The sequence below is a fragment of the Malus domestica genome, chromosome 07 (genome assembly GCF_042453785.1).
Source record: "Malus domestica chromosome 07, GDT2T_hap1".
NCBI classification, from domain to species: domain Eukaryota; kingdom Viridiplantae; phylum Streptophyta; class Magnoliopsida; order Rosales; family Rosaceae; genus Malus; species Malus domestica.
In genome coordinates, this window is record NC_091667.1 from 34410225 (window position 1) to 34436100 (window position 25876).

Sequence of the window (25876 nt, forward strand, 5' to 3'; positions counted from 1 at the left end):
GCATTTTGCTCTCTTGAACTCTACCATTCTGTCCTAGCTTCTTCACCCTCCCCCGTCTAATAGGATCAAAGTACTTCTTTTGTGTGTCCCGTGTAAAGTTAATAGGAGCATATGCTCCCAAATAACTTTAAGTGGAGTCGTTCGAAAAGAAGTTTCTATGGCCCCCTTGCTCATTTAACACTGCATCCGGGTGCCGATGGAGATACAGCGACCCTTGCTCACTTATCACTGTGCTCGAGCCACACAGCGCGCCACTTACGGGTGACGCCCTAGCTTTAGCGCAATTTCGTTCTGGATTCATTTTCATAAGGATTCGACGTAACCATGGAGTGCCGGCTGTCGACTACCTGACGCCCTCCCCCTCCTCCTTTATCCGGGCTTGGGACCGGCAATGTAAGATAAACTTACATAGGCGGAGTTAAAACCCAAACAATATAATACCTAAAATGCTAATATATTCCAACAAAACATCCGGAACCTAGCCTTGAACCTAGCTCATAACCATCTAGTGTTAATGTTCCAGAACTTAGCCCGGAACCCAGCCCCGCACCATCTGGCGTCAATGATCCAGAACCTAGCCTTGAACCCCACTTATGATTGGTAAAATGCTCAAATCCATAGAGTTTGGGACCTTCCCCCATGCGAAACTCAAGCATAGGGTGTCTGTCCAGGAACGGAGAAAATGTTCCTGAATTCGATATTGTTGATCCTGGTGATATGAGATTACCACCTGGACTTCCCGGATATTGTTGGTAAGGCTGGTATTCGTATTGGGACAGTGGAAACTTCTGGCTGTTACTACTATTTCTACGTTGTTGGTCCAATGAAGATGACAGAAGTTGAGCAAATGGCACTTCAAGGGATGAAGGTGTAGTCAGCTGAACGAATTCATGAGGGGGAGTGAATGGAGCAGTAGATGGTTCAGTGTTGAATGTAGAGAATACAGGTGGTGACACTAACTGTGTCTCGTATGCATAAGGGCCTATGGAAAACATGGATGCAGGTGTTGGATTTATCCAATATAAATCAACCTTAAGTGGTCTACTACATGTAATAGGAATGTAATATTGGAGAATAATGTTAATTGTGATTTAATCTCTTAAAGATATTAATTCTATATAAGGTGTCTTATATTGGAAATAGGATTGATGGAATCCTTAATAATATATGATTATGATATTTTACTTGAGAGCCAAGAAATGAGAGTTTTAGTTTTCCCTTATGGACGGAATCTAAGACTTTTTGGCTAGTATATAAACACCGGTCCCTGCTAACCCTAGACACGACAACTAAGGCTTCCCATAGAGCTTTGTCATAAAGCTAGGAGTTTACAGAATAGTTGGTGTTTCTGTTTGTCACGGCAAACATAAAGATTGGAGTTTTATCGATCACGTCTTGCTTGCATGGCTGCTGCATCTTCGATAACTACCATTGGAATCAGGTCAGTCACTCTTTCGTTTGTGTTTTAATTGTATAACCTTATAAGGCTAACAATTGGTATCAGAGCCATTGGTTATATGATTAAAACCTATTAGGGTTTAGGTTGGACTATATAATATTTTTATGAGCTGCGTTTTTAATCCATGTTATGATTGCATATACTTGGCAACACCACCATGTTGTTTCAATCGGTACAATTGATGATTGTTAATAGGTTATATAACCATTCGGTTTTAGTCAAGAATTTTAATAATCTTATGGCATGATGAATCTGGGAAACTTTATCAAGAATAGCAGCAAATCGTGGATCAATACCATAATAGTGGCATGCCGCATGCGGAGAAGTATATATATAAACCGTGTTGAAGTATAAAATTAAAATAATGGTGATGATCCAAATATGGAATAAGCTTCAAATCCCAACAGTTTTTTAAACTATACCTATTTTAATTGCAAACAATATGGTTTAGTTGATAGTTTTTGATCAGGCATCTTTATTGCATAAAATATGTTTGGGTCGAACCACCAAAGTCTGGAGATTGCTAATATTTGATCAAGCAAGAGCATGTAATTTTTATTTGATTAGTCAAATTTGATTACCACCAATAGTTCTGATAAGGGGATGTTAAAGAAAATTGATTAGTTAGTTCATTGGATTAACTATGACTGGAAACCATGGCATATTTCAAATTTTCTATTTTAAAGTTGATGTTTTTGGTTGGAATGTTTAACCATGTACTACGGATGTCTTTGTCAATTTTGTAAGCATATGCAAATACACATTTACACTGGAAAAGTGATGCGGCCTCTCAATTTAGCAAGCTGACCTCTGCCAAAGCAGAGCATTGTGTTTCATCGACTCAATTCGGATTTTGGGTTTTTGGTGTAATCTTTTCCCTTGGTCTTAATTGCTGACAAGATTTTGTGGTGGATTTAAAAGGTGATTATTTGGTTCCTGCATAACTTACATATGCCGTGACATCTCCTTATTACTTGGAATATTATGTTTTTGGTTCCTTGTTTTGGTGGCATCAAAGAGTTTTCGTACTTGCATAACCAACTAATTATTCAGAACCCAATTTTGACTGCAACCTAATTCTTAGAATTAAGAAAGAGGCGTAACAGTTCAAATATTGCTTGACATCTTTCGGAATGTTGGTAACGGAATTGTTCACTTTTAGATGTCTCAATACTATTATTGGTATATGATTTGTGCCTATATATATGATTGTGGTAACATATATTACAGTTGTGTTGCAGGAATGCATATGCTAAGTTTATATATGTCTATATTTGAAAGCAGGTCAATATAAATTTTGGCAATTTTTGTTATTGCATCTATAGCATCACGGATATGTTTCAAAGATGTGTAAGGTGACACAATTTCTTCCATGACCGTAGCATATGATAAATTGTAACTAATTTGCTTGAACCAAAATTTTAATATTGTTAAGCAAATGGCATGTATAGTGTTGCTTGTATGGCTAATTTGGTTCAAGCATGAGATAACATATTTTTAATATTGCCATGGGTTTTGGACTATAGTGAATTGTAGTGTTGTTTTCACTAATTTTCACGAGATGTGAATGAACCTTTATGCCATTAATAGCACAAGAAATATGCATGACTAATCAATCAAGTTTGTCTACAATTTGCTTTCTTATCTCAAAAGTCATTTAAATTATACATGACTAGTTACTTGTGAAAAATTGATGTATAATTTGTGAATTGACTGAGAATGACAGAAAGCATCCAGTGACAAGAACAAGGGTATTATACAAATGAATAAGGTTTGTAGTAATTATGTGACAATTCTCATTTGTATTTTTATCTATTCTTATATGAGAATTTTGGTTGGTCATGTGATTATACATATGTTTACAAAGAAGTGATGAACATATGAAGGCATGAGGTATGTAATCCATTCAAAGTATGTGGCTTAATTGATAAGCATGAATTTTCAAACATGTATTATTGTTTGTGGTTTTTCCTATGCCTAAAGAATTTAAGCAGTGCTTTGATTAGTAATTTTTATATGTCATAAGGGGAGAAGAAAAGAAACTTTTCAAGGCTAATGTAGGGCATATACTGGAAATGTTTTCTATGGAAGAAAATAATTTTGGTAGTTCCTTTATATAATTGGTATTTACAAGGCTAATGCACGATTTTGATGCTAATGTTTTAGGAGCCTTGTACTACGGAAAGAAAGGTACAAAAGAAAAGGAACCCGTTTGACTTAAGAAAACATTTGAGCAATTTAGTTTTTAAATTAAAGGAATGTATTGTTCTTTTGCATTACATAAAGTATTTCTATTTCAAGCAATTGACTCCGTAATGATAAGTATTGACATTCTTGTGGTGGAATAAAACTTGTTCTATATGTGATTAATCTCTTTCAAGTATGTTGTCAGGTTTCTTGAGATTAATTTAATGTCAAAGGGAGTCATGAAGGAATTAGTGCCATTTGTTGGCAGGACTCGACGCTTGAATCAGGTTATCATAATTTTGTCACTTACAGTTAATTAATCCATGTGACTTTTGCATTGTTTCAGGACGGAGTTGATAAATGTCTTTTCAACTAAAGGAAGCCGCAACGGCTCAGTTGATGATGAGACTGTATTTTTGAGTTACTTCGATCAACTTTGCATCTTAATTAGAATAAAAGGGATAATCTTCTTACCTACAGGTGTGGATTACTTCTTTTAGTTTAATTAAGATGGCATAGTATGGGTTTTATTTCACAGAAGTTGTGAAAACCTTCATCTTGCCTACAGGTGTTGAAGTTTTTCATGAAGGAACTTTTGTGACATAAAATCTAGTACTAGAAACTTGTTATTTTTCTTGCCTACAGGTGTAAATTAATTTAGTTTCATGAAGTTTATTGGGATAAAGTTCCATGCCATTAGTGACAAATATTTCCACAATGAGCCCCATAAAAGGTTGTGGTTTGAAGGCCTGGAAATCGGTTGCATCATGCATATTTTGTGTCTCTTCATGAGACTTGTTGATGCAAAGTATTGGACCCATGAAGGTTAATCAAGGATTGCTAAGGTACGCATTGTTTAAGTCTTATGCTTGAAAATCTTTTCAATTTGAACTATGATGTCGATTTAGAGGATGAAATTTGAATACTAAAGTTTCATTTGGACATCGAAATTGAAATGATATGAAATTGAATTTGTTATGGATGCATAAATTCATGATAGAAGCACATAATTGTTTCTGGCAGATTACGTGTCTTGATTTAAATCGGGTGAATGACATGTCTAATGGTCACCAAATGACCTGAATTTTGGATATGTTTAACATATAGATGTCTAATATGTTTCTGCAAATTTTCGTAATTTTCTGCCATGTATGTTAATTATGGTGAATTTACTAGTAACCCATGCTCGTATAGACAGTTTTTACTGGCAGATTGTGATGTTTTTTGAGACGTGACTTTAGACTACTATTTTGACCCAAAATGGCTCTGTATTTCTATTTTATGAAGATTAGTATGTCTATTTTGATCAGTATAAATTTGGTAGCAATCAAGCTTGTAAATTAATTATGATAAATTCTAAAGTAAGTGTAACTCATTGCTGAAATTCTGTTTGACAACTTTATGTTGGTTGTGATGTCTATTTTATTATGTCTAATATATAAAGACATTTTCTTTAGGTACATCTTTAAAAGAATATATTAACGAGTGTTTGCCCAAGTGGGAGAATTAGTGAACGAAAATTGGGCTTCACACTCATTAACTTATTTGCAAGTATAAACTCTGATAACTTAGTGGGAGTTCTAAAATTTTGAGCACTAAGTGGACTTGCATGAATCTATTAAAGCATTATTCTATCTTCCATGAATTTGTGTTACTTGAATGTCTATAATATGTTTAAGTTGCACAAATGGATACTTGGTGTATGCGTACATTTTCTATTACTTGCAATCATTTAGATTTCTCGATTGATCATATTGTTTTGGGGTTCATAAGGACTTAGCATAAATGTGGATTTATTAATACATATAAGACGGTTGTTGGATGCACGTTTTTTGTGTAAATAGCAGTGAATGCTTTCATGCTTAGTTGTACCTTTCATTGAGGTAATATGCATTCATTGACTAAGTAAGGCTATTCCCAAAGGCAGTATGATTTAAGTGACTTTTGATTTGCAAATTAAGTAACGATGTTGCAGATCAGTGGGAGTTTGAGTTTCGTGTTAGTAATGTCTTACATTTGCAGATGACCTATAAAGTATGTATAGAATCCATGTATTCATATTAATCTCCAGTTGGATTCATTAAGTCACATTTTTTGTGTGCTAGTCAATCATCTGATGAAATATATATTAGATTTCAAGTTGTTATCAAATTGCATATTAAATGTCATGGCATGGTTTGTGCACTACCTCAGTTGTGAAGATTTCCATCTTGCCCGCAGGTGTTGGAAATCATTATGAAAGTAACTGGTATGGTGCATAGATCAGTGTCAAAAACATATTAATTCATCTTGCTCACAAGTGTTGAATTAATTTGTTTTATGAAGTTTTTGGGATATTTTACTTGGACATGTGCCTATTTGGTATTTTCAGTTGTGTCCGTTGGTTACAAACATTGTTTGTATTGTTACTGATCTAATGAAGGTGATGCATGATTGTTTTGGAGATGTATTCACACCTATAGGTTATGGTGGTTTCATTAGATGAAGGATATCTGCATTGGCAGATTTAAGGCTTCGAAGAAGCATAAAGTGTAACTTGTGAGTTACAATAAGGTGGACCTAAGATGATATAAAGTAAGACATTTTAGTTAATTTAAAGTTTATTTAAAGTTTCACCTCTTGATCATAATTTGTGTTTCATGTGAATGAGGATCTTAGCATGTGTGATTATGAAGGTTCTGGGTTGTGTCAATCCTACAACTTTGTTAGTTCCATGTTAAGAAATGCATTTGACAGAAGCTGCATTAAGGACGAGATGTAATCACTGTTACATGGCCACTAAAGTGACATTAGTCTCCAATCTCAAGTATAAACGTGAATATTACATTTTGTAGACCAAGTGGGAGAATGTTGGATTTATCCAATATAAATCAACCTTAAGTGGTCTACTACATGTAATAGGAATGTAATATTGGAGAATAATGTTAATTGTGATTTAATCTCTTAAAGATATTAATTCTATATAAGGTGTCTTATATTGGAAATAGGATTGATGGAATCCTTAATAATATATGATTATGATATTTTACTTGAGAGCCAAGAAATGAGAGTTTTAGTTTTCCCTTATGGACGGAATCTAAGACTTTTTGGCTAGTATATAAACACCGGTCCCTGCTAACCCTAGACACGACAACTAAGGCTTCCCATAGAGCTTTGTCATAAAGCTAGGAGTTTACAGAATAGTTGGTGTTTCTGTTTGTCACGGCAAACATAAAGATTGGAGTTTTATCGATCACATCTTGCTTGCATGGCTGCTGCATCTTCGATAACTACCATTGGAATCAGGTCAGTCACTCTTTCGTTTGTGTTTTAATTGTATAACCTTATAAGGCTAACAGCAGATTCACCCGAAGAGTAGGCATTGGCAGAAAGGGATGTGAGGGACAGAAATCCAGCAGGTGATTGGGAAGCAGACGGTGGACCGGATGGAAGGAAAGATGCAGGAGAAGATGGAGGGGCAATGAAGGGTAATACAATTGCGGTGGAGGTTGTTTGGTTATCAGAGGTTGAAACTGCGGCTCCTGGCACTACAGGCTCGGGAACGAGGACAGCATGACCAGTGGCGAAGCCACGTGAGGGCGAGGAGTGGCGACCGCCACTCCCCTCACCGGAAATGAAGCCCAGGAGCGAGTACCCGCCCCTCCTCTCGCCGGAAATGAAGCCATGTTTTTTGCTGCAGCTGCACAAACGCTGAGCGTGCAACGGTGAAGCTGTTAAGGCCCGGGAGGGGTCCGCCCCTCCTCTCACAGGAAAACATGCCCAAAAATCATGGTTTGCTGCCCCATAGCACCTCTGGTTTCGCCGGATTGCAGCTCACAATTGCTACAACTGCAGCAGTTCTTCATGGCTGCGCAGGGAAGGGAAAACTTGAAAAAAACAAAATTAATATTAAAATAAGTGAAACGGTGTGTTTGGGCATTTGGGCTTAATTTGAAAAACAAATATTAAAATATGATGGGAGGACCACTTGTCCCCATTACCTCTCGGCTTCCTCCCCCAAAGTTTTCCTTTTTTTTATGCATGCATGTATGGATGGACCTGTTGGGCAATGCCATTGGAATGGCTAAAGAGCACTTTTAGTTACATCTGCCATAAAAATTACATCTTTCTAAGTTCTCGAAGTGCTTTTTGTCAGATTATTCTTCAGGAAGTCTTTCACGAAGAAGCATTTAGATATTGAATAAACTAATGAATGCACTTTTAGGCTTTTAGCGTAAACACACTTATAAATGAGCATAACTACTTTTTACATAGTTCAATCATCAACAAGTCGTATATCGCTAGACTTATGTTGACAAATTAAATCCAAATCAAACGTTTAAAAAAGAATCAACTTAATCAATGATCTAAATTTAAATTATGACAACACATTTTTTTGTGGTTTGTTAACCCATTTTTCTCTTCTCTTTTCTTTTATTTATTTATTATTCTTGTATGTATTTTTTTCCCTCTTTTTAAAACCCCAGCGTATTTATCTTAAACTCTCACATTATCTATAAATGTTGTATTAATTTTTTTTTAAATAATGTAAATATCGTGTAATGCTTATTTTACAATAAAAGACATTTAAATCCATCTAGGTTCCTACCTAAATCTCGCCTAAGCGCCTAATTGGTAGGCCCTAGTCCGCCGCGTGACTAGCGCCTAATGTTTTTTAGAATCTAATTCTTACCAATTTAAGCTTCTTACATGCCTTTGATCTTACCGCTTACAACCGATTTGGTGGATATACTGTTTTCTGTTATAAATATTGATTCAAAACTTTGCCCTCTCCAATGTGAAGGCAACCGTTTCGATTGAACCTTGCACTCTTTTGAATTTAGCCCCTCCCCTCGGCAAATCCTGGCTTCGCCACTGAGCATGACCAATTCGCTTGCTAGTTTTATGTGACCCGAAGCACCAATATAGGCTCCAGCAGCTTCCCCATCTTCTTTTCTGCAGTCAAATGGTAAAAGATTGTCAACGACACAGTTTCAAAAATAGCTATAAAAAAGGAAGGCATTCCAAGCCGTCGAAGGCAAGGAGTGATCCCAAATGTAGCAATTTTGAATATAATTTTGAATAGAGTGACCATAACTAGTAACAACGCTTGCCAAGAGGTTGGTTTTTCTAAAAACATACTTCTAGGTGATAATAGTGAAAGACTCCACCAGACAAAAAATAACCTATGTCATATGTTTGTATTCTCTTAAATGCAATAACTTAATCCTTTGTTGGGAAAGGTCTCAACTGTTTTTGAGAAAATATATTTGTTTGTTTTATATCTCTAATCATATGGACGTGCGCAAGAATCTCTCCTAATTTGATTTTTATTGATACAATGATCTGATTGGTTTTATGTTTTTCAAACATAACAATGATCTGGACATGTTGATAGATTCTCTTCATTGCAATGAAGAGGAACTTGTTCCACAAGTTACATATGTATCTATTTAATGTTGACAAAACTAATAGTTGTATTAAACTAGCTTAATGTGGCCATGGGTTTCACTAATTAATGACTAAATCTTGCAAGTTGGGGGATAATTGGATATGGGATTGGACAAAAGAAAGCCAGCTGTCATCTCTCTCACACACACATTTTTTTAATAGGTGATGTTATTCACACTTTCTCAAACGTCCTTCTCAATTTCCGATGATTGGACCAAATGAATTGAAGAAGATCAATAGATAAAATTAACGAGAGTGTGGGATGTAAAAACATGTGTGTGAATAGCATTACCCTTTTTTATTTATGTATGTAATTTTTTTAAGTTGAACACGTTTTAATTAGAGTTGTTTGATAACTGGGTAACGCTAGATAAACCAACTTTTTAAACCAAATATGTAAATTGCATGACGTGTCACCAATAGAAAATAAGCATGTTAATAAACATTAATTTAATCACCAACAACCACATCATACGGTTTACAAAATATAGTTTTAATATATTGTCTCACTAGCATTACCCTAACTGAATACTTTCAGTTTTCATAAAAATGAAAATTGAAAACAACAAAGTAAAAATTGAAGGCAAAATTTTGAAAACTTAAGAAAGTATTTTTCTTGTTTTCATTTTTTGAAAACCATAAATAGCTAAAATTTGTGGGGCCATGGATCGCAGGTGTCATGTTTCCACAATCCTTTTCTTATGTAGAGATTTGGCTTTGCTTTATGTTGGGACCAAGTCGAGATCCATAATGGTCATGTTTTCACGTAATGTTATGAATTTATGTGTTATAATATAAATTTGTTGATGTGATTTTGTAAGAATTGTTAGTAGAAGTGGATTAATAAGCAGAAAAAATCATTAAATTAATAGTATTACATGACAGAATAATAGTCACACTAAAAAAGTTGACTCCAAGGGAGATGGATATGGTCTAAAAATTTTCACAACTCATTGATACTCATTCAATGTTACTTGAATCATACTTGAAATGGCTTCTAAGTTCCAAGTTAATGTTACTTGAATCATACTTGAAATGGCTTCTAAGTTCCAAGTTATGATAGTTGCCATGACATGACAAAATAGTCTTCTCATTTTTCTTAGAAAATTATTATGTTTTAGGGGATATCCACATGTAAAACTGTTACAGACTTTTAATTAAAAATAGAACTCAAAGCAACGTTAATGAAAAAGCAGCTAAATTTAACTGAAGGAGAGAGAAAAAGAGGGTGTGAGAAAGAGAGGGAGAAAGAGAGAAAAGAAAGGGGTAGGAAAAATTGGTCTTTTCACACTATCTTGTGCCTTTATGTATTGTAACATAACAGGCTTACTACCACTTAGTACTACGGTCTAATAGTATTCTTCTTCACTTCTTCACTTGTAAGTGAGAGGTCTTATGTTTGATTCTCGCCAAAGGCGAATTTGAACCACATTATTGCTAGCACATTGTGAGACTAAATTCACCCTCTTCCTTAGTATAGATAATATTGTTTGTTAAAAAAACAAAAAAAAAAAACATAATGGTCTTACTTGAGCTACAAATAAGAAAGTCTAAGATCTTCCATATTACGTAAGGAATTCTAATACAATCAGTTAAGATTTACACAATTACACATATGCTATAATTCTACCTACAACATAAACCATAAAATACATACAAAAATTTGTCGGTTTTATGTTTCATTAAAAGTTTGATACTTACATGTATATAATAGGATCACCATCAAGACGGCCAAATGATGGTTGTATTAAATACATATATTCACATGAATTATATCAACCGTTGGATGATGATTGTATTAATATATATATATATATATATACAAACCCTTTAAGGGAAGGGATCCCCATTTTTCAAAAAAAATGGAGACACCCTCTTGACCGTTAGATTTGACTTTAATAAAATTCAATGACTGAGATTAAATCACAGGCCACAGAATCTCAACCACAGGATTTCATTAAAATCAAATCTAACAGTTAAGAAAATGTCCCCATTTTTTTTTTTGAAAAATGGAGATCCCTTCCCTTAAAGGCTTCCTATATATATATTTATATATATATATATAGTCAGCCCGAAAAGTTTGAGAACTGCCATTAGCAATCCTAAAGTCATCATGAATCTTGACTGATTAATGTACTGTAAGGTCCAAAACCCAACTACTCTGCTGGCCCATAATATTTTCTTCTCTTTTTTTGGGGTCAAAAGGCCCATATTTCATCTACTTCAAAACAATTAAACCCAGCGTCTGATGGCCTACAGATTTTAGTAAAATCCCATACAAATAAAGGGAGACCCCCAATAAGGTCCCGCTTTGTGAAGGTCGGGGGGGGGGGGGGGGGGGGGAGGATAAACATCTATCATACGCCTCTTTGTCTTTGCTTTACAAAGAGGTTATTTTCATGACTCGAACCTGTGACATTTTGGTTACAAATGAGCAATCTTTCATGCTTTCCCATACAAAGGTAGACAAAAAACTATACAAAGATGCTTGCTTTCTTTGTTGTCCAAAAGTTTCATCTAATTAGTGTTAAACCAATAGCAGTGACTATAAGAGTGGAGGGGACTCCAAATTTCAGATGGCTCCAGAAGGACAATGTGTAGGCAAGTTGTGGAGATTGGCGAGCCTGCTCGCACACTATCAAGTTGGCTGCTGATCCCAAAAGCGACAGGTTTCCGGCCACGGTGCTCACCCAAGCTAATAGGAGCCACGCCTTCTTCTCCTCCGCGGCAGAGATTAGGGCCGCCGACGCTGCCACCCGCCCTCCAAGTAACAAAACTATCCAACACAAGAAAAAAAAACATGCATGCTAAGTGGCTGCTGAAAGTTTGAGAATATTTTGGTTCTTATAGAGTGCAAACGGAAAATAATATCAGCATACATACCAGTTGGTACATTTGAAGCCAAATTTGACAGCACAAGTATGGTGACTGCAAGAACTGCTATCCCGCTAGCATGATCAATTTGCGCATGCGGCTCCATGAAGTCCCAAAGATCGCTTGGAATGCCGGTCTTGTTGAATCCATTGACGGTTATAAACATTCCGCAGAAGAAAATCAGGAGTGAATAGGAAATCTGTCAAAGAAAGAAAGAAACTTGTTAATTTGTAATCTAATCTAACGTTCGGAGTGAACTTCGTGCTTCTGAAACTTACCTTTTCTAGGCTTGGACGGGCATCCGTGAAGTCAAGAACAGCCAGAGCAAGTGCAGCAGTAATCGCACACCACGACATATTGAGGCCCATAAGCAGTGCAATCAGCATTCCTATGGTAATAAGGTAAACACCAGATTTCCACAATATCCTTTTCCATCTTTTGGTCAGATGTTCCTTCCCTTCCAACGACTCCGTAGGAAATGCATCTGTTTGTCTATCATTCGATGGAGACCTTTTTGATGGGATTGTTTCGTCCCTTTTATGAGAAGACAAATCATTCGTCTCCTCTTTTGATGCACTTGAAATTCTTGCAGACTCTATTGCACCACTAGGAACCTTGTTCACTTCATTCTCGCTAGAAGGTAAGCGGTTTCTAAGAGTCTCGACATTACCTATGCTCACATTAAGATTCGGAGAACTTTGTAGAGTCTGGATTTCCAATCTAGAGTTCAGTTCTTGAGAGTTTAAGGATGTACTATGTGACAATGTAGCTGGTGAAAACCGATGACAACTTACATCCTCCTCTGGAACAGGTCCCAGAGCTGGATCTTCCTCATCCTTCTGGACAGACAACAATCTCCAGAACATACATAGAAGAATCAAAGCATTCACACAGACTCCCACAAGCATTGCAGGGAGAATTCCAATCACAAATGTCCCGAAAGATATCTTACTCTGAACAGCTATAACAAGGTTTTGAGGATTGCCGATCGGGGTTGCTGCAGACCCAATGTTTGCACTCGAGGCAAGGGCGAGTAGGAAAGGATGAGGTGGGAGGTTATGTTGTCTTGCAACTTTCAAAACAAACTCGGTCAAAACCACACAAGAGGTGTCATTGGTGAAGAGAGCGCTCGAAACTGTAGAAATCAAACAGATTCGACAGAGCAAGTCCCTTGCCCCTTGAGTTTTCCACATGAGCAACTTGCCCAAATACTTGAATATATCTGCTCTTTCGAGATAGATACTCACAACCATTGTCCCAAACAGAAGACCAATGATTGGGAGATCAATAGCAGCGTATGCTTGATCAGGAGTTAAGACTCGGAAAACAACCATAAGCATTGCCCCGAGGAGGGACCCTGCAGTCCTACCGATTGGCAAGAAAGGGACAGCCGGAAACACAGCCAACACCCAAAAGACTGCAAAAGCAATTGAGCCAAGAACCACTTTGACAGGAGAAGCCATTGCCATTTTCCCAACTTAAGACTGGATGTGCTCCCTCCTGTGCACTCAGATTTGAACCCCGTAGTCTATATTAGTTTAAAGTAGAATATCGCTTGTATCATAAGAAGCTGAAGATCTTACTCATGATAGCTAACCATAGCATCAATATGAGCCAAAAACGAAAAGACCTGAACACGAAAACCAATTCCAGTTGCACAATAAGATTTAATAAATATTCAAATTAGCGACTGAAAAACTAAGACCTGAGCCAAACAGCTTGAATGCAACAGTAAACACAAACAAGAAGATAAGGATCAGTGTGCAGTATTGCAACTTCGTGTGGACTGTAAGGCTGCGTTCGTTAGAAATGGGGGACAACTTCCAAATTTTTTTCTGAATTGAAGGTAAAAGATTGAGTGGTCATGAAAGAAGTTATCCCTTCTAACCTACTATTGTAAAGATTGAGTAGTCATGAACAAAGTTATCCCTTCTAATCCTACTATTGTTGTGGGATTAGACGGGAAAACTTTCCTTCATGAATAATTCATCTTCTATATCCGTTTCTTCCCGAGTTATCCTATCCAAAGTCAATCCTCTCAACAATCGCATCCTAAATCTCAATCATTTACAAGAACCAAGCCAAGATTGAAACGTTCAATCTGTTTAATAGCAATAACTCAATAGAAATTTACAAAGATTCATCAGGAAAAAAAAAAAAAAGTTGATGGAGATTCGTTTACTAATTTCAGCAAAAAACCTTATCCAAAAACCACTGTATTTGCTATAAATAGAATGAAACAGAAAGGAAGCTCAAGCTGGACAGGAAAAAGTGCTTAACTTTTAAGCAAAATCTAAACTAATTAGCATTACCAGGACCAAAAGAAACAAAGATCTTACCTCGAAAAATGGTTCAAGGAAGTGGGGATTGAACTGCTTTTCCATGTAACTACATGAAGCATAAAAAGTTCTTGGCTTTGGGATTCTAACTTTTTTCTGTTTCGGGTAAATTAATAAATAAGTAAAAAGGAAATCGATCGATTTGCAGTGGGTGGAGCTTCTTCTCAGTTCCCATATGATCAGGATCCTCTCCCGAGCTAAGGGTGAGGAGAACCAAGAAATGTGGATTATTGGATGAAAATTCAACGGTTATAATTATTATAACTTTAAAGGTATCCTTCTGTTTGTAGTCGTTGAATAAAAATACAACACCCACACTTTTTTATCAGGAGGATCCTTATCCTTAGCTCAGGAGAGGATCTGATCCGTTCCCATATCCACACGATGAAATTTAAAATAAAAAGCTAGAAACTTTGACTTTGATTATCTTTGTCTTTAATATATGTTTGATGCTCTTTAAGGTCGTACCAATCACAATCCCACATTAATGAATTCATCTCAATCCAATGAGAAATTTTACAATGTGCCGAAAATACCGTTCGTTAACATTGTTATAATACAAGTTATTGGATCTATTTCTTCATTTTTTTTTGTTTGGAATTAACAGTTTGGCAATGAAACGAACTGAAATTGTTTATATTCATCATCTATAATGAACTAAATGTTTATATCTCAATACTAATGTGTCGATGTTATTGTTGCTAACAAAACGTAACAGAATATATATTTTCAATAATATTATACACGTTTGTAATTTCTACCTATTCTTCCGGTTTGTTTTTTGTTCACAAAGAATTTCTACCTATTCTTCTAGCATTTAGATTGCATAAATCAAATACTCAAATACCAGAACAAAGAAATAAACGCGGAGAGAAAAAAAATACGGCATTTATATTGCATAAATTAAACAAAACAAGGACAAAAACAAAGAAATAAAAACAGAAAAAACTTTTTTTAAAAAGTATGAAAATCACTGTCTAAAAAAATGCATTTTTTATAGGGAACTTTAACAAAAAGTTCACGGTACTGTTTATTTTAACAAAAAATCACATTTTTACACTAAAAAGTCAATCATAGTACTATTCATTTTACCCTTTATTTTGTCCTTATCGTTAAAACTTAAAGTTTTCAAACTCTGTTTATTAGTTTTTCTTATTTTATATGATGCAAATATGGGGACTTCGCTCTTATTCTTATACTTTTCTTTAGAGTTTTATTATTATATTTATAAATTACAGGTTTTCAACGTAAAAAAGTTCGTACTGTATTTCAGATTTTAGTGATTTTTTATAGATGTGATTTTTAAGTGGACATTTAAAAAATAGACGATTATGATCGTTAAAATACGCTAAAAAGTAGGTTCTAAAAAAACGTGAGTAAAAAAAATAGTGTTACCAATATGCACCTAATGGTACAACCTTTTTTAATCTGTTGCCTGCAGGATTTAATATTTTTCTGAATCTCTGTGAACCGATATCTGGTTTGAAATTATGAGAAATTGGAAGTGTTAGATCGGATAGGGGTGGAAGTAAAGGACAGGTCTCTCGACATCTAGCAGATATTCTCGGATTTGAGAGAGTGGGAGATCCGGGGATTTATCTCGGGGTTCCTGCTATATGGGGAAGATCTAAGAAAGCTGGGCTGGCCTATGTTAAAGGCAGGCATTTGGATAAGCTGCAAGGTTGGAAAAAATCAACTCTTTCACAAGTTGGACGAGAGATCCTGATTAAGGTGGTGGCACAAGCAATCCCGGCTTATCCAATGAATTTGTTTAAGTTTCCTATATTGTTTTGTAACGAATTGGATGCCTTGTTATCTAAATTCTGGTGGGGTCAACAAGGTGAAAATCGGATCCATTGGGTATCCAGGGAGAGGTTGGGTCAGCTGAAAGAGGAAGGGGGTCTCAGCCTAAGGAGCTTTGTGATGTTCAATGACGCTCGGTTGGCCAAATAGTGTTGGAGGTTGATTTTGGAACCTACATCCTTATAGGCACTTGTGCTTAAGGCCCGTTATTTTCCTAATTGCTCTTTCCTTGATGCTAAGAAGGGTGGGAGAGCTTCTTAGGTTTGGTCTAGCCTTCTGGCTGGAAGAGAGATTCTGAGGAATGGTGCCCATTGGCAGATCATGGATGGAAATGACATGAGGGTTTGGGTGGACAGATGGCTCCCCTCCATTCCTTTGGGTAGACCGTCCCCGTTGGGTTCAGTTCAAGTCTCAAAAAATCTAAAGGTGAAGTCGCTAATTTGTCCTGAGAGTGGGGAATGGGAAATTGATTTTTTAAAACCTTTCTTGGCAGATTCGGAGATTGAGGCAATATTGGATATGCATACTGGTGATCCGACGCTCAAGGACATATTGGTTTGGCCTTATGACAATAGGGGGTCTTATTCTGTCAAATCAGGTTATTATTGGAGTCTCACTCGAAATATTGATTGCAGCCTTCAATCAAACCGGTTGGTCTCCATTCCTACTACCTTATGGAAGATTGTCTGGAAGTTGAAGGTACCTCCAAAAATAAGAACTTTCATGTGGAAGACCCTGCATGCGGCTTTAGCTACTATGAAGAATTTATATATTCATAGATCTTCTCCTTGTCCCATTTTCCCTCTATGTAACTCTAATGATGAGTCCATTGAACATCTCTTTCTTTTTTGTCCATGGGTGGAGGTGGTTTGGTTTGGGGGTATGTTGAACTTGCAACCTCATTGGCTGCATGTTTCGAGCTGGGCAAACTGGATCGTGCAAATGGGTGATGCGGAGATTGGGTCCATGGAGGTGAGGATTAATCAGATATCTTATATTGCTTTCACATGCTGGCATATTTGGAAATCAAGATGTGAATTTCAGTTCAACAATCAAGTTATCTACCTCAGCAGGATGGTTGCTGTTATCTCCAGATCGGTCTCGACTTATCAGGAATCAATCAATAGGCCGAGTTCCCCATCTTTGCTCAATCAACCGAGTATGGGTGATGGAGTGCAGTGGTCTCCTTCGAATCAAGGAGTTATCAAAATTAATATGGATGCTAGCTGGGAGGCAAGTGTGGGTAAGGGTTTCACGGGGATGGTGGCAAGGGATGAGCATGGTCGGTTTTTGGCTGCTTTTAGGCATAAGATCAAGGCTACTGGTGCTACTATGACGGAAGCTTTGGCCATTATGCATGGGTGTAATCTGGGGGTAAGAAACGGATGGAATTCGATATATATTGAATCTGACTCTTTCGAAGCATTATCTTGCCTGAGGGATCCGGCAAAGAAGGGCAGTTGGGATGCTTTTCCCATTCTTAGGAAGTGCTTTAGATTGGGAATGGCTTTTCAAGCTTGTCGCTGGTCTTGGGTACCAAGACTGGCCAACACGGTCACGGACTTTTTGACGTCGCGAAAATGTAGGGAAGTATGTGATCTCTGTTGGGTCAATAGACCCCCATCTTCCCTGGTCCATGTCTTATGCAATGATGGCCTTCCTTGCCCCTCTTAGTAGTTTTTTGATAGCTTGAGAAGGGACGCTTTATCATTAGACGCGGCGTCATGGTTCCCTTGTACCTTCTTGTTCTATTTTCTGTTGTTGTTTCTGTTGTTTGATTGCCTCTTTGGTAGGCTTTCTTGTAATCTTTTGGCATCTTTGCCCGGTTATAGCTTATCTGATTTCCAAAAAAAAAAAAGTACTTTTATTAGAAGCATGTCAAAAACTTTAATTAAAATGAGGCACTAGTTGGTAATGAACTCTAAGCTCCAAAAAGTGTTTTTATAATCCATAATTAGTTTTAATACGTGTCTAGTATTTCTTCTAAAATGGTTAAAAAATCTATCTAATAATCAAAATGTTTTTTTTTTATTATGTTTAACAAATAAACTTAAAAGCATGTTTATGTTGAAAAAACACGTCTAAAAAAAATCAACAAAAATGTGTTTCCAACCAAAGCAGTTCCAAACAAACCCTCAATTATTTCTAAGCACTACAAAAACCTATTGGTGTGCAATTAGCCACACTGCAATATTCATCTCGATCCAGCTGATGGTGATGAGGTTTGGAGTTGGCGCCATGAACTTTTTTCCACATGACATGCTGCCCTAACGCTTTCCTTCTTGTTTTATCATGTCTCCTGGTTTGTTGGTCACAGCCTGTTCCCAGTTTGCATTTCTGCCCTGTTTTGGGCAGTGAGTAGGACAGAGACTTTGAGCTTTTTTAACAACAAAAAAGACCAGACGGTGGCTTCTCCACGTTAGTCTACCTCTTTCAGAAGCTGGAAAAACTCACATAAACATTTCAACCTCCCATAGTCATCATCGTATGATTCACCAGAATCAATAATTGAACACAGGATCAAAATGTACTGTGTAGAATACAGGTCAAGAATTTGTCTCAACCACTAGACCACCCCGTGGTGGTTGATAGAGACTTGAGCTTTGAATCACTCGATTTCGTTGAGTATTGAAGAAGTTATGAACGTTTAAAGTTTACCTAGTTTTCGGCGAGTTTTCCAGTTTTCCCACGGACCAGTCAAATTTCAGGCTATATTCCGGCCATCTATGGCAACAATTGAGCTTCCAAATAGGTATAATCTTGTTCTACACTTACCTATCTTCATTTTGATATATTATGGGTCGAATTTGGTTAAGAAACGATTAAGTTACAAAACTTTTAAAATTGACCATTTCTATTGATTATGCAAATCTTAAGAACCATTTTGGCTTTGAGCCTATAGTAGTACTACGTTCTAGTGATATTTCTCTTCACTTGTGTTGATGCACAAAACCGGAGGTCTTGGAACAACGTAAATCCGACCGTGAATCTGCATTAAATGTAAATAACACAAGATGTATCGTGGTTCACCCCAAGGTTTGGGCTACTTCCACACTGATTATGTATTTCTTTGTTTGTGAGGGAGAGAGATTCAGAGCCTCTCAGGGAGAGAGTGAGGTCTCTGATGGCCTAGGAATTGGCCTCCCCTTAATTGTGAGGGTGAGGAGTCCTTTTATAGAATAAGGGCTCCTCACTTCTTATATATTTGCCCCTTCCTTTATTACATAATTACATTTAAGTCTCCCGAGTATTTATACGAGATTTAAATACGGAAGCCCTAAGTATGGTACAAACAACTTGTAAGTGAGATGTCTAAGGTTCAGCTCTAGCCAAAGACTAATTTGAACTACATTATTGTTAGCCCATTGTGAGGCTAAACCCACCCCCATAGCGAAAATAATATTGTTTCTTAAAAAACAAAAGGGACCCCAACCAACAAGGCTTCATGCTTTGCGAGGGCCAGGGGAACTTCTATCGTACGCATCCTTACCCTTACTTTGCAAAGAGGATATTTTCATGACTTGAACCCGTGACCTTTCGATCACAAAGGAGCAACCTTTCCCATACAAATGTAGAAATAAAACTATACAAAGATGCTTGCCCTCCACAAGGACAATGTGTAGGCAAGTTGTGGAGATTGGCGAGCCTGCTCGCACACTATCAAGTTGGCTGCTGATCCCAAAAGCGACAGGTTTCCGGCCACGGTGCTCACCCAAGCTAATAGGAGCCACACCTTCTTCTCCTCCGCGGCAGAGATTAGGGCCGCCGACGCTGCCACCCGCCCTCCAAGCAACAAAACTATCCAACACATAAGAAAGAAAATACATGTTAAGTGGCTGCTGAAAGTTTGAGAATATTTGTAGTGCAGACAGAAAATAATATCAAGATATATACCAGTTGGTACATTTGAAGCCAAATTCGACAGCACAAGTATGGTGACTGCAAGAACTGTTATCCCGCTAGCATGATCAATTTGCGCATGGGGCTCCATGAAGTCCCAAAGATCGCTTGGAATGCCGGTCTTGTTGAATCCACTGACGGTTATAAACATTCCACAGAAGAAAATCAAGAACGAATAGGAGACCTGTCAAAGAAAGAGAATCAAACTTGTTAACATTTGTAGTCTAATCTAACATACGGAGAGCGATACTTACCTTTTCTAGGCTTGGACTGGCATCCGTGAAGTCAAGAACAATCAGAGCAAGTGCAGCAGTAATCGCACACCACGACATATTGAGGTCCATAAGCAGTGCAATCAGCATTCCTATAGTAATAAGGTAAACACCAGATTTCCACAACATCCTTTTCCATCTTGTGGTTAGATGTTCCTTCCCTTCCAACGACTCCGTAGGAAATGCATCTGTTTGTCCATCATTCAATGGAGACCTTTTTGATGGGATTGTTTCGTCCCTTTTAGTAGAAGACAAATCATTCGTGTCCTCTTTTGATGCACTTGAAATTCTTGCAGGCTCTATCGCACCACTAGGAACCTTGTTTATTTCATTCTTGCTCGAAGGTAAGCAGTTTCTGAGAGTCTCAACATTACCTACGCTCACATTAACATTTGAAGAGGTTTTTACAGCCGGGGTTTCCAATCTAGAGTTTAAGGATGCACTATGTGACAACGTAGTTGGTGAAAACCGATGAGAACTTACATCATCCTCTGCAACAGGTTTCTGAGCTGGATCTTCCTCAACCTTCTGGACAGACAACAATCTCCAGAACATACATAGAAGAATCAAAGCATTCACACAAACTCCCACAAGCATTGCAGGGAGAATTCCAATCACAAATGTCCCGAAAGATATCTTACTCTGTACAGCTATAACAAGGTTTTGAGGATTGCCAATCGGGGTTGCGGCAGACCCAATGTTTGCACTCGAGGCAAGGGCAAGTAGGAAAGGATGAGGCAGGAGGTTATGTTGTCTTGCAACTTTCAGAACAAACTCGGTCAAAACCACACAAGAGGTGTCATTGGTGAAGAGGGCGCTCGAAACTGCAGATAGAGTTTTCCACATGAGCAACTTGCCCAAATACTTGAACATATCTGCTCTTTCGAGATACATACTCACAACCATTGTCCAAAAACAGAAGACCGATGATTGGGAGATCAATAGCTGCATATGCTTGATCAGGAGTTAAGACTCGGAAAACAACCATAAGCTTTGCCCCAAGGAGGGACCCTGTAGTCCTCCCAATTGGCAAGAAAGGGACAGCCGGAAACACAGCCAACACCCAGAAGACTGCAAAAGCAATCGAGCCAAGAACCACTTTGACAGGAGAAGCCACTGCCATTTTTCCAACTTAAGAGTAGGTGAGCTCCCTCCTATGCACTCAAATTGGAACCCCGTAATTTATATTAGTTTAAAGTTGAATATCGCTTGTATCATAAGAAGCTGAAGATCTTACTCATGATAGCTAACCATAGCATCAATACGGACCAAAAACGAAAAGACCTGAACACAAAAACCAATCCCAGTTGCACAACTAGTTTTACCAAAGATTCAGCTTAGAGACTGAACTAGACCTGAACCAAGCAACTTGAGTGTAAACAGTAAAACAAACAAATTATATATAAGGATCAGTGTACTGCAGTATTGCAACTTCGCGTGGACTGTAAGGCTGCATTCGTTAGAAATGGAGGACAACTTCCAAATTTTGTCTGAATTGAAGTTAAAAGATTGAGCAGTCATGAACGAAGTTATCCCTTCTAATCCTACTATTGTTGTGGGATTAGACGGGAAAACTTTCCTTCATGAATAATTCATCTTCTATATCCGTTTCTTCCCGAGTTATCCTATCCAAAGTCAATCCTCTTAACAATCTCATTCTAAATCTCAATCATTTACAAGAACCTAGCCAAGATTGAAACATTCAATCTCTTTAATAGCAATAACTCAATAGAAATTTACAAAGATTCATCAGGAAAAAAAAAAAGTTAATGGAGATTTGTTTGCTAATTTCAGCAAAAACCCTTGTCCAAAAAACCACTGTATTTGCTATAAATAGAAAGAAACAGAAAGGAAGCTCAGGCTGGACGGAAAAAAGTGCTTAACTTTTAAGCAAAAGCTAAACTAACTAGCAATACCAGGACCAAAAGAAACAAAGATCTTACCTCGAAAAAAGGTTCAAGGAAGTAGGGATTGAATTGAACTGCTTTTCCATGATCTGCTGCCAGAATCAGAACATATAACCACATGAAACATAAAGAGAAGTTGGCTTCAACTTTTTTCTGTTTCGGGTAAATTAATAAATAAGTAAAAAGGGAATCGATCGATTTGCAGTGAGTGGAGCTTCTTCTCAGTTCACAAATCGACACAATGAAATTTAAAATAAAAAGCTAGAAACTTTGACTGTTATCATCTTTGTCCTTAATATATGTTTGATGCTCTTTAAGGTCGCACCAATCAATATCCCACGTTAATGAAACCATCTGAGTCCATTGAGAAATTTTTCATTGTGCCGAAACAAATCCCATACAAATAAAAGGAGACTCCAAGCTAATAAGGTCCCGCGCTTTGTGAAGGTTGGGGGGAGAATAAACATCTATCATACGCATCTTTGTCTTTGCTTTGTAAAGAGGTTATTTTCACGACTCGAACCCGTGACATTTTGGTTACAAAGGCGCAATCTTTCAGGCTTGCCCATACAAAGGTAGAAATAAAACTATACAAAGATGCTTTCTTTGTTGTCCAAAAGTTTCATCTAATTAGTGTTAAACCAATAGCAGTGACTATAAGAGTGGAGGGGACTCCAAATTTCAGATGGCTCCAGAAGGACAATGTGTAGGCAAGTTGAGGAGATTGGCGAGCCTGCTCGCACACTATCAAGTTGGCTGCTGATCCCAAAAGCGACAGGTTTCCGGCCACAGTGCTCACCCAACCTAATAGGAGCCACGCCTTCTTCTCCTCCGCAGCAGAGATTAGGGCCGCTGACGCTGCCACCCGCCCTCCAAGCAACAAAACTATCCAACACAAAAGAAAAAAAAACATGCATGTTAAGTGGCTGCTGGAAGTATGATAATATTTTGGTTCTTATAGAGTGCAAACGGAAAATAATATCAGCATACATACCAGTTGGTACATTTGAAGCCAAATTTGACAGCACAAGTATGGTGACTGCAAGAACTGCTATCCCGCTAGCATGATCAATTTGCGCATGCGGCTCCATGAAGTCCCAAAGATTGCTTGGAATGCCGGTATTGTTGAATCCATTGACGGTTATAAACATTCCGCAGAAGAAAATCAAGAGTGAATATGAAACCTGTCAAAGAAAGAAGGAAACTTGTTACATTTGTAATCTAATCTAACGTTCGGAGTGAACTTCGTGCTTGTGAAACTTACCTTTTCTAGGCTTGGACGGGCATCCGTGAAGTCAAGAACAACCAGAGCAAGTGCAGCAGTAATCGCACACCACGACATATTGAGGCCCATAAGCAGTGCAATCAGCATTCCTATAGTAATAAGGTAAACACCAGATTTCCACAATATCCTTTTCCATCTTTTGGTCAGATGTTCCTTCCCTTCCAACGACTCCATAGGAAATGCATCTGTTTGTCTATCATTCAATGGAGACCTTTTTGATGGGATTGTTCTGTCCCTTTTAGGAGAAGACAAATCATTCGTGTCCTCTTTTGATGCACTTGAAATTCTTGCAGACTCTATCGCACCACTAGGAACCTTGTTCGCTTCATTCTCGCTAGAAGGTAAGCGGTTTCTAAGAGTCTCGACATTACCTATGCTCACATTAACATTCAGAGAACTTTGCACAGTTGGGGTTTCCAATCTAGAGTTCATTTCTTGAGAGTTTAAGGATGTACTATGTGACAATGTAGCTGGTGAAAACCGATGAGAACTTACATCCTCCTCTGGAACAGGTTCCAGAGCTGGATCTTCCTCATCCTTCTGGACAGACAACAATCTCCAGAACACACATAGAAGAATCACAGCATTCACACAAACTCCCACAAGCATTGCAGGGAGAATTCCAATCACAAATGTCCCGAAAGATATCTTACTCTGTACAGCTATAACAAGGTTTTGAGGATTGCCAATCGGGGTTGCTGCAGACCCAATGTTTGCACTCGAGGCAAGGGCGAGTAGGAAAGGATGAGGCGGGAGGTTATGTTGTCTTGCAACTTTCAAAACAAACTCAGTCAAAACCACACAAGAGGTGTCATTGGTGAAGAGAGCGCTCGAAACTGCAGAAATCAAACAGATTCGACAGAGCAAGTCCTTTGCCCCTTGAGTTTTCCACATGAGCAACTTGCCCAAATACTTGAACATATCTGCTCTTTCGAGATAGATACTCACAACCATTGTCCCGAACAGAAGACCAATGATTGGGAGATCAATAGCTGCGTATGCTTGATCAGGAGTTAAGACTCGGAAAACAACCATAAGCATTGCCCCGAGGAGGGACCCTGCAGTCCTACCGATTGGCAAGAAAGGGACAGCCGGAAACACAGCTAACACCCAAAAGAATGCAAAAGCAATCGAGCCAAGAACCACTTTGACTGGAGAAGCCATTGCCATTTTTCCAACTTAAGACTGGATGTGCTCCCTCCCGTGCACTCAGATTTGAACCCCGTAATCTATATTAGTTTAAAGTAGAATATCGCCTGTATCGTAAGAAGCTGAAGATCTTACTCGTGATAGCTAACCATAGCATCAATACGGGCCAATTCCACTTAGCTAAACGAAAAGACCTGAACACGAAAACCAATTCCAGTTGCACAATCAGATTTAATAAAGATTCAACTTAGAGACTGAATTAGACCAGGACCAAACAGCTTGAATGCAAACGATAAAACAAACAAGAAGTTCTATATAAGGATCAGTGAGCAGCAGTATTGCAACTTTACGTGAACTGTAAGGCTGCGTTCGTTAGAAATAAGGACAACTTCCAAATTTTGTCCGAATTGAAGGTAAACGATTGAGTAGTTATGAACGAAGTTAACCCTTCTAATCCTATTATTGTTGTGGTATTAGACGGGAAAACATTCCTTCATGAGTAATTAATTCATCTTTTTATCTTTGAAGTTGCTATCTATTTCTTCCCGAGTTATCCTATCCAATGTCAATCCTCTTAACAATCGCATCCTAAATCTCAATAATTTACAAGAAGAACCAAGCCAAGATTGAATCTTTCATTCTGTTTAATAGCAACAACTCAATAGAAATTTACAAAAATTCATCAGGAAAAAAAAAGTTAATGGCGATTTGTTTGCTAATTTCAACAAAAACAACCCACTGTATTTGCTATAAGTAGAACGAAACAGAAAGGTAGCTCAAGCTGGACGGAGAAAAGTGCTGAACTTTTAAGCAAAATCGAAATTAATTAGCAATACCAAGACCAAAAGAAACAAAGATCTTACCTCGAAAAAAGGTTAAAGGAAGTGGGGATTGAACTGCTTTTCTGTTTCCGGTAATTTATAAATAAGTTAAAAGGGAATCGATCGATTTGCAGTGAGTGGGGCTTCTTCTCAGTTCCCAAATCGACACAATGAAATTTAAAATAAAAAGCTAAAAACTTTGACTGTGATTATCTGTCTTTAATATATCCTTGATGCTCTTTAAGGTCATATGTAATATCTCATATCGACTAACAGATAGGGGATAATATGACTTATATGTACATGCTCTCTTTTTTATAGCACGAGGCTTTTTGGGCATTCACTAGCTTCGGAACTCCGAAGTTAAGCGAGTTCGGGCGAGAGCAATCCTATGATGGGTAACCCATTGGAAAGTTCTGGTCTGGCTTCTTAGAAACAAATCCGTGAGGG

The 25876-nt window shown here is 37.7% G+C and overlaps 3 protein-coding genes and 1 pseudogene across 5 annotated transcripts; all 4 read right to left on the reverse strand.

Annotated features, from left to right (window-relative positions):
* Positions 1-449: 449 nt before the first annotated feature.
* Positions 450-995, reverse strand: LOC114825919 (uncharacterized protein At1g76660-like). The gene has a single exon (XM_029104972.2). The coding sequence runs from the start codon at positions 993-995 to the stop codon at positions 450-452; it is 546 nt and encodes a 181-aa protein (XP_028960805.2).
* Positions 996-11494: 10499 nt separating this feature from the next.
* LOC103440133 (silicon efflux transporter LSI2-like) lies at positions 11495-14658 on the reverse strand. Of its 3 annotated transcripts, XM_070825490.1 has the most exons (5): positions 14290-14503; positions 13534-13580; positions 12229-13450; positions 11960-12149; positions 11495-11852 (listed from the first exon to the last, which is right to left on the reverse strand). In XM_070825490.1, exons 3-5 carry the CDS (start codon positions 13417-13419, stop codon positions 11590-11592), a joined length of 1644 nt encoding a protein of 547 aa, XP_070681591.1. In that variant the 5' UTR covers positions 13420-13450; positions 13534-13580; positions 14290-14503; the 3' UTR covers positions 11495-11589. The 3 variants fall into 3 exon arrangements, with proteins under 3 accessions (XP_070681591.1, XP_028962012.2, XP_070681592.1); XM_029106179.2 differs by having other exon boundaries at positions 12229-13580; positions 14290-14658; XM_070825491.1 differs by lacking the exon at positions 13534-13580 and having other exon boundaries at positions 14290-14529.
* A 4662-nt stretch (positions 14659-19320) lies between these two features.
* On the reverse strand, positions 19321-22378 carry LOC103439784 (silicon efflux transporter LSI2-like; annotated as a pseudogene).
* Positions 22379-22512: 134 nt separating this feature from the next.
* LOC103410298 (silicon efflux transporter LSI2-like) lies at positions 22513-25671 on the reverse strand. The gene is made up of 4 exons (XM_070825492.1): positions 25469-25671; positions 23436-24799; positions 23166-23355; positions 22513-23056 (listed from the first exon to the last, which is right to left on the reverse strand). The coding sequence occupies exons 2-4, from the start codon at positions 24624-24626 to the stop codon at positions 22794-22796; spliced, it is 1644 nt and encodes a 547-aa protein (XP_070681593.1). The 5' UTR covers positions 24627-24799; positions 25469-25671; the 3' UTR covers positions 22513-22793.
* Between the last annotated feature and the right edge of the window lie 205 nt (positions 25672-25876).

Coding starts and splice junctions, on each gene's coding strand:
- LOC114825919 (XM_029104972.2), bottom strand. CDS start 995: ATGTTTTCCATAGGCCCTTATGCATACGAGACACAGTTAGTGTCACCA.
- LOC103440133 (XM_029106179.2), bottom strand. CDS start 13,419: ATGGCAATGGCTTCTCCTGTCAAAGTGGTTCTTGGCTCAATTGCTTTT. Junction 12,150..12,228: donor CCCGTCCAAGCCTAGAAAAG/GTAAGTTTCAGA, acceptor TTTCTTTGACAG/ATTTCCTATTCACTCCTGAT. Junction 11,853..11,959: donor GGCTTCAAATGTACCAACTG/GTATGTATGCTG, acceptor TGTGTTGGATAG/TTTTGTTACTTGGAGGGCGG.
- LOC103410298 (XM_070825492.1), bottom strand. CDS start 24,626: ATGGCAATGGCTTCTCCAGTCAAAGTGGTTCTTGGCTCGATTGCTTTT. Junction 23,356..23,435: donor CCCGTCCAAGCCTAGAAAAG/GTAAGTTTCACA, acceptor TTTCTTTGACAG/GTTTCATATTCACTCTTGAT. Junction 23,057..23,165: donor GGCTTCAAATGTACCAACTG/GTATGTATGCTG, acceptor TGTGTTGGATAG/TTTTGTTGCTTGGAGGGCGG.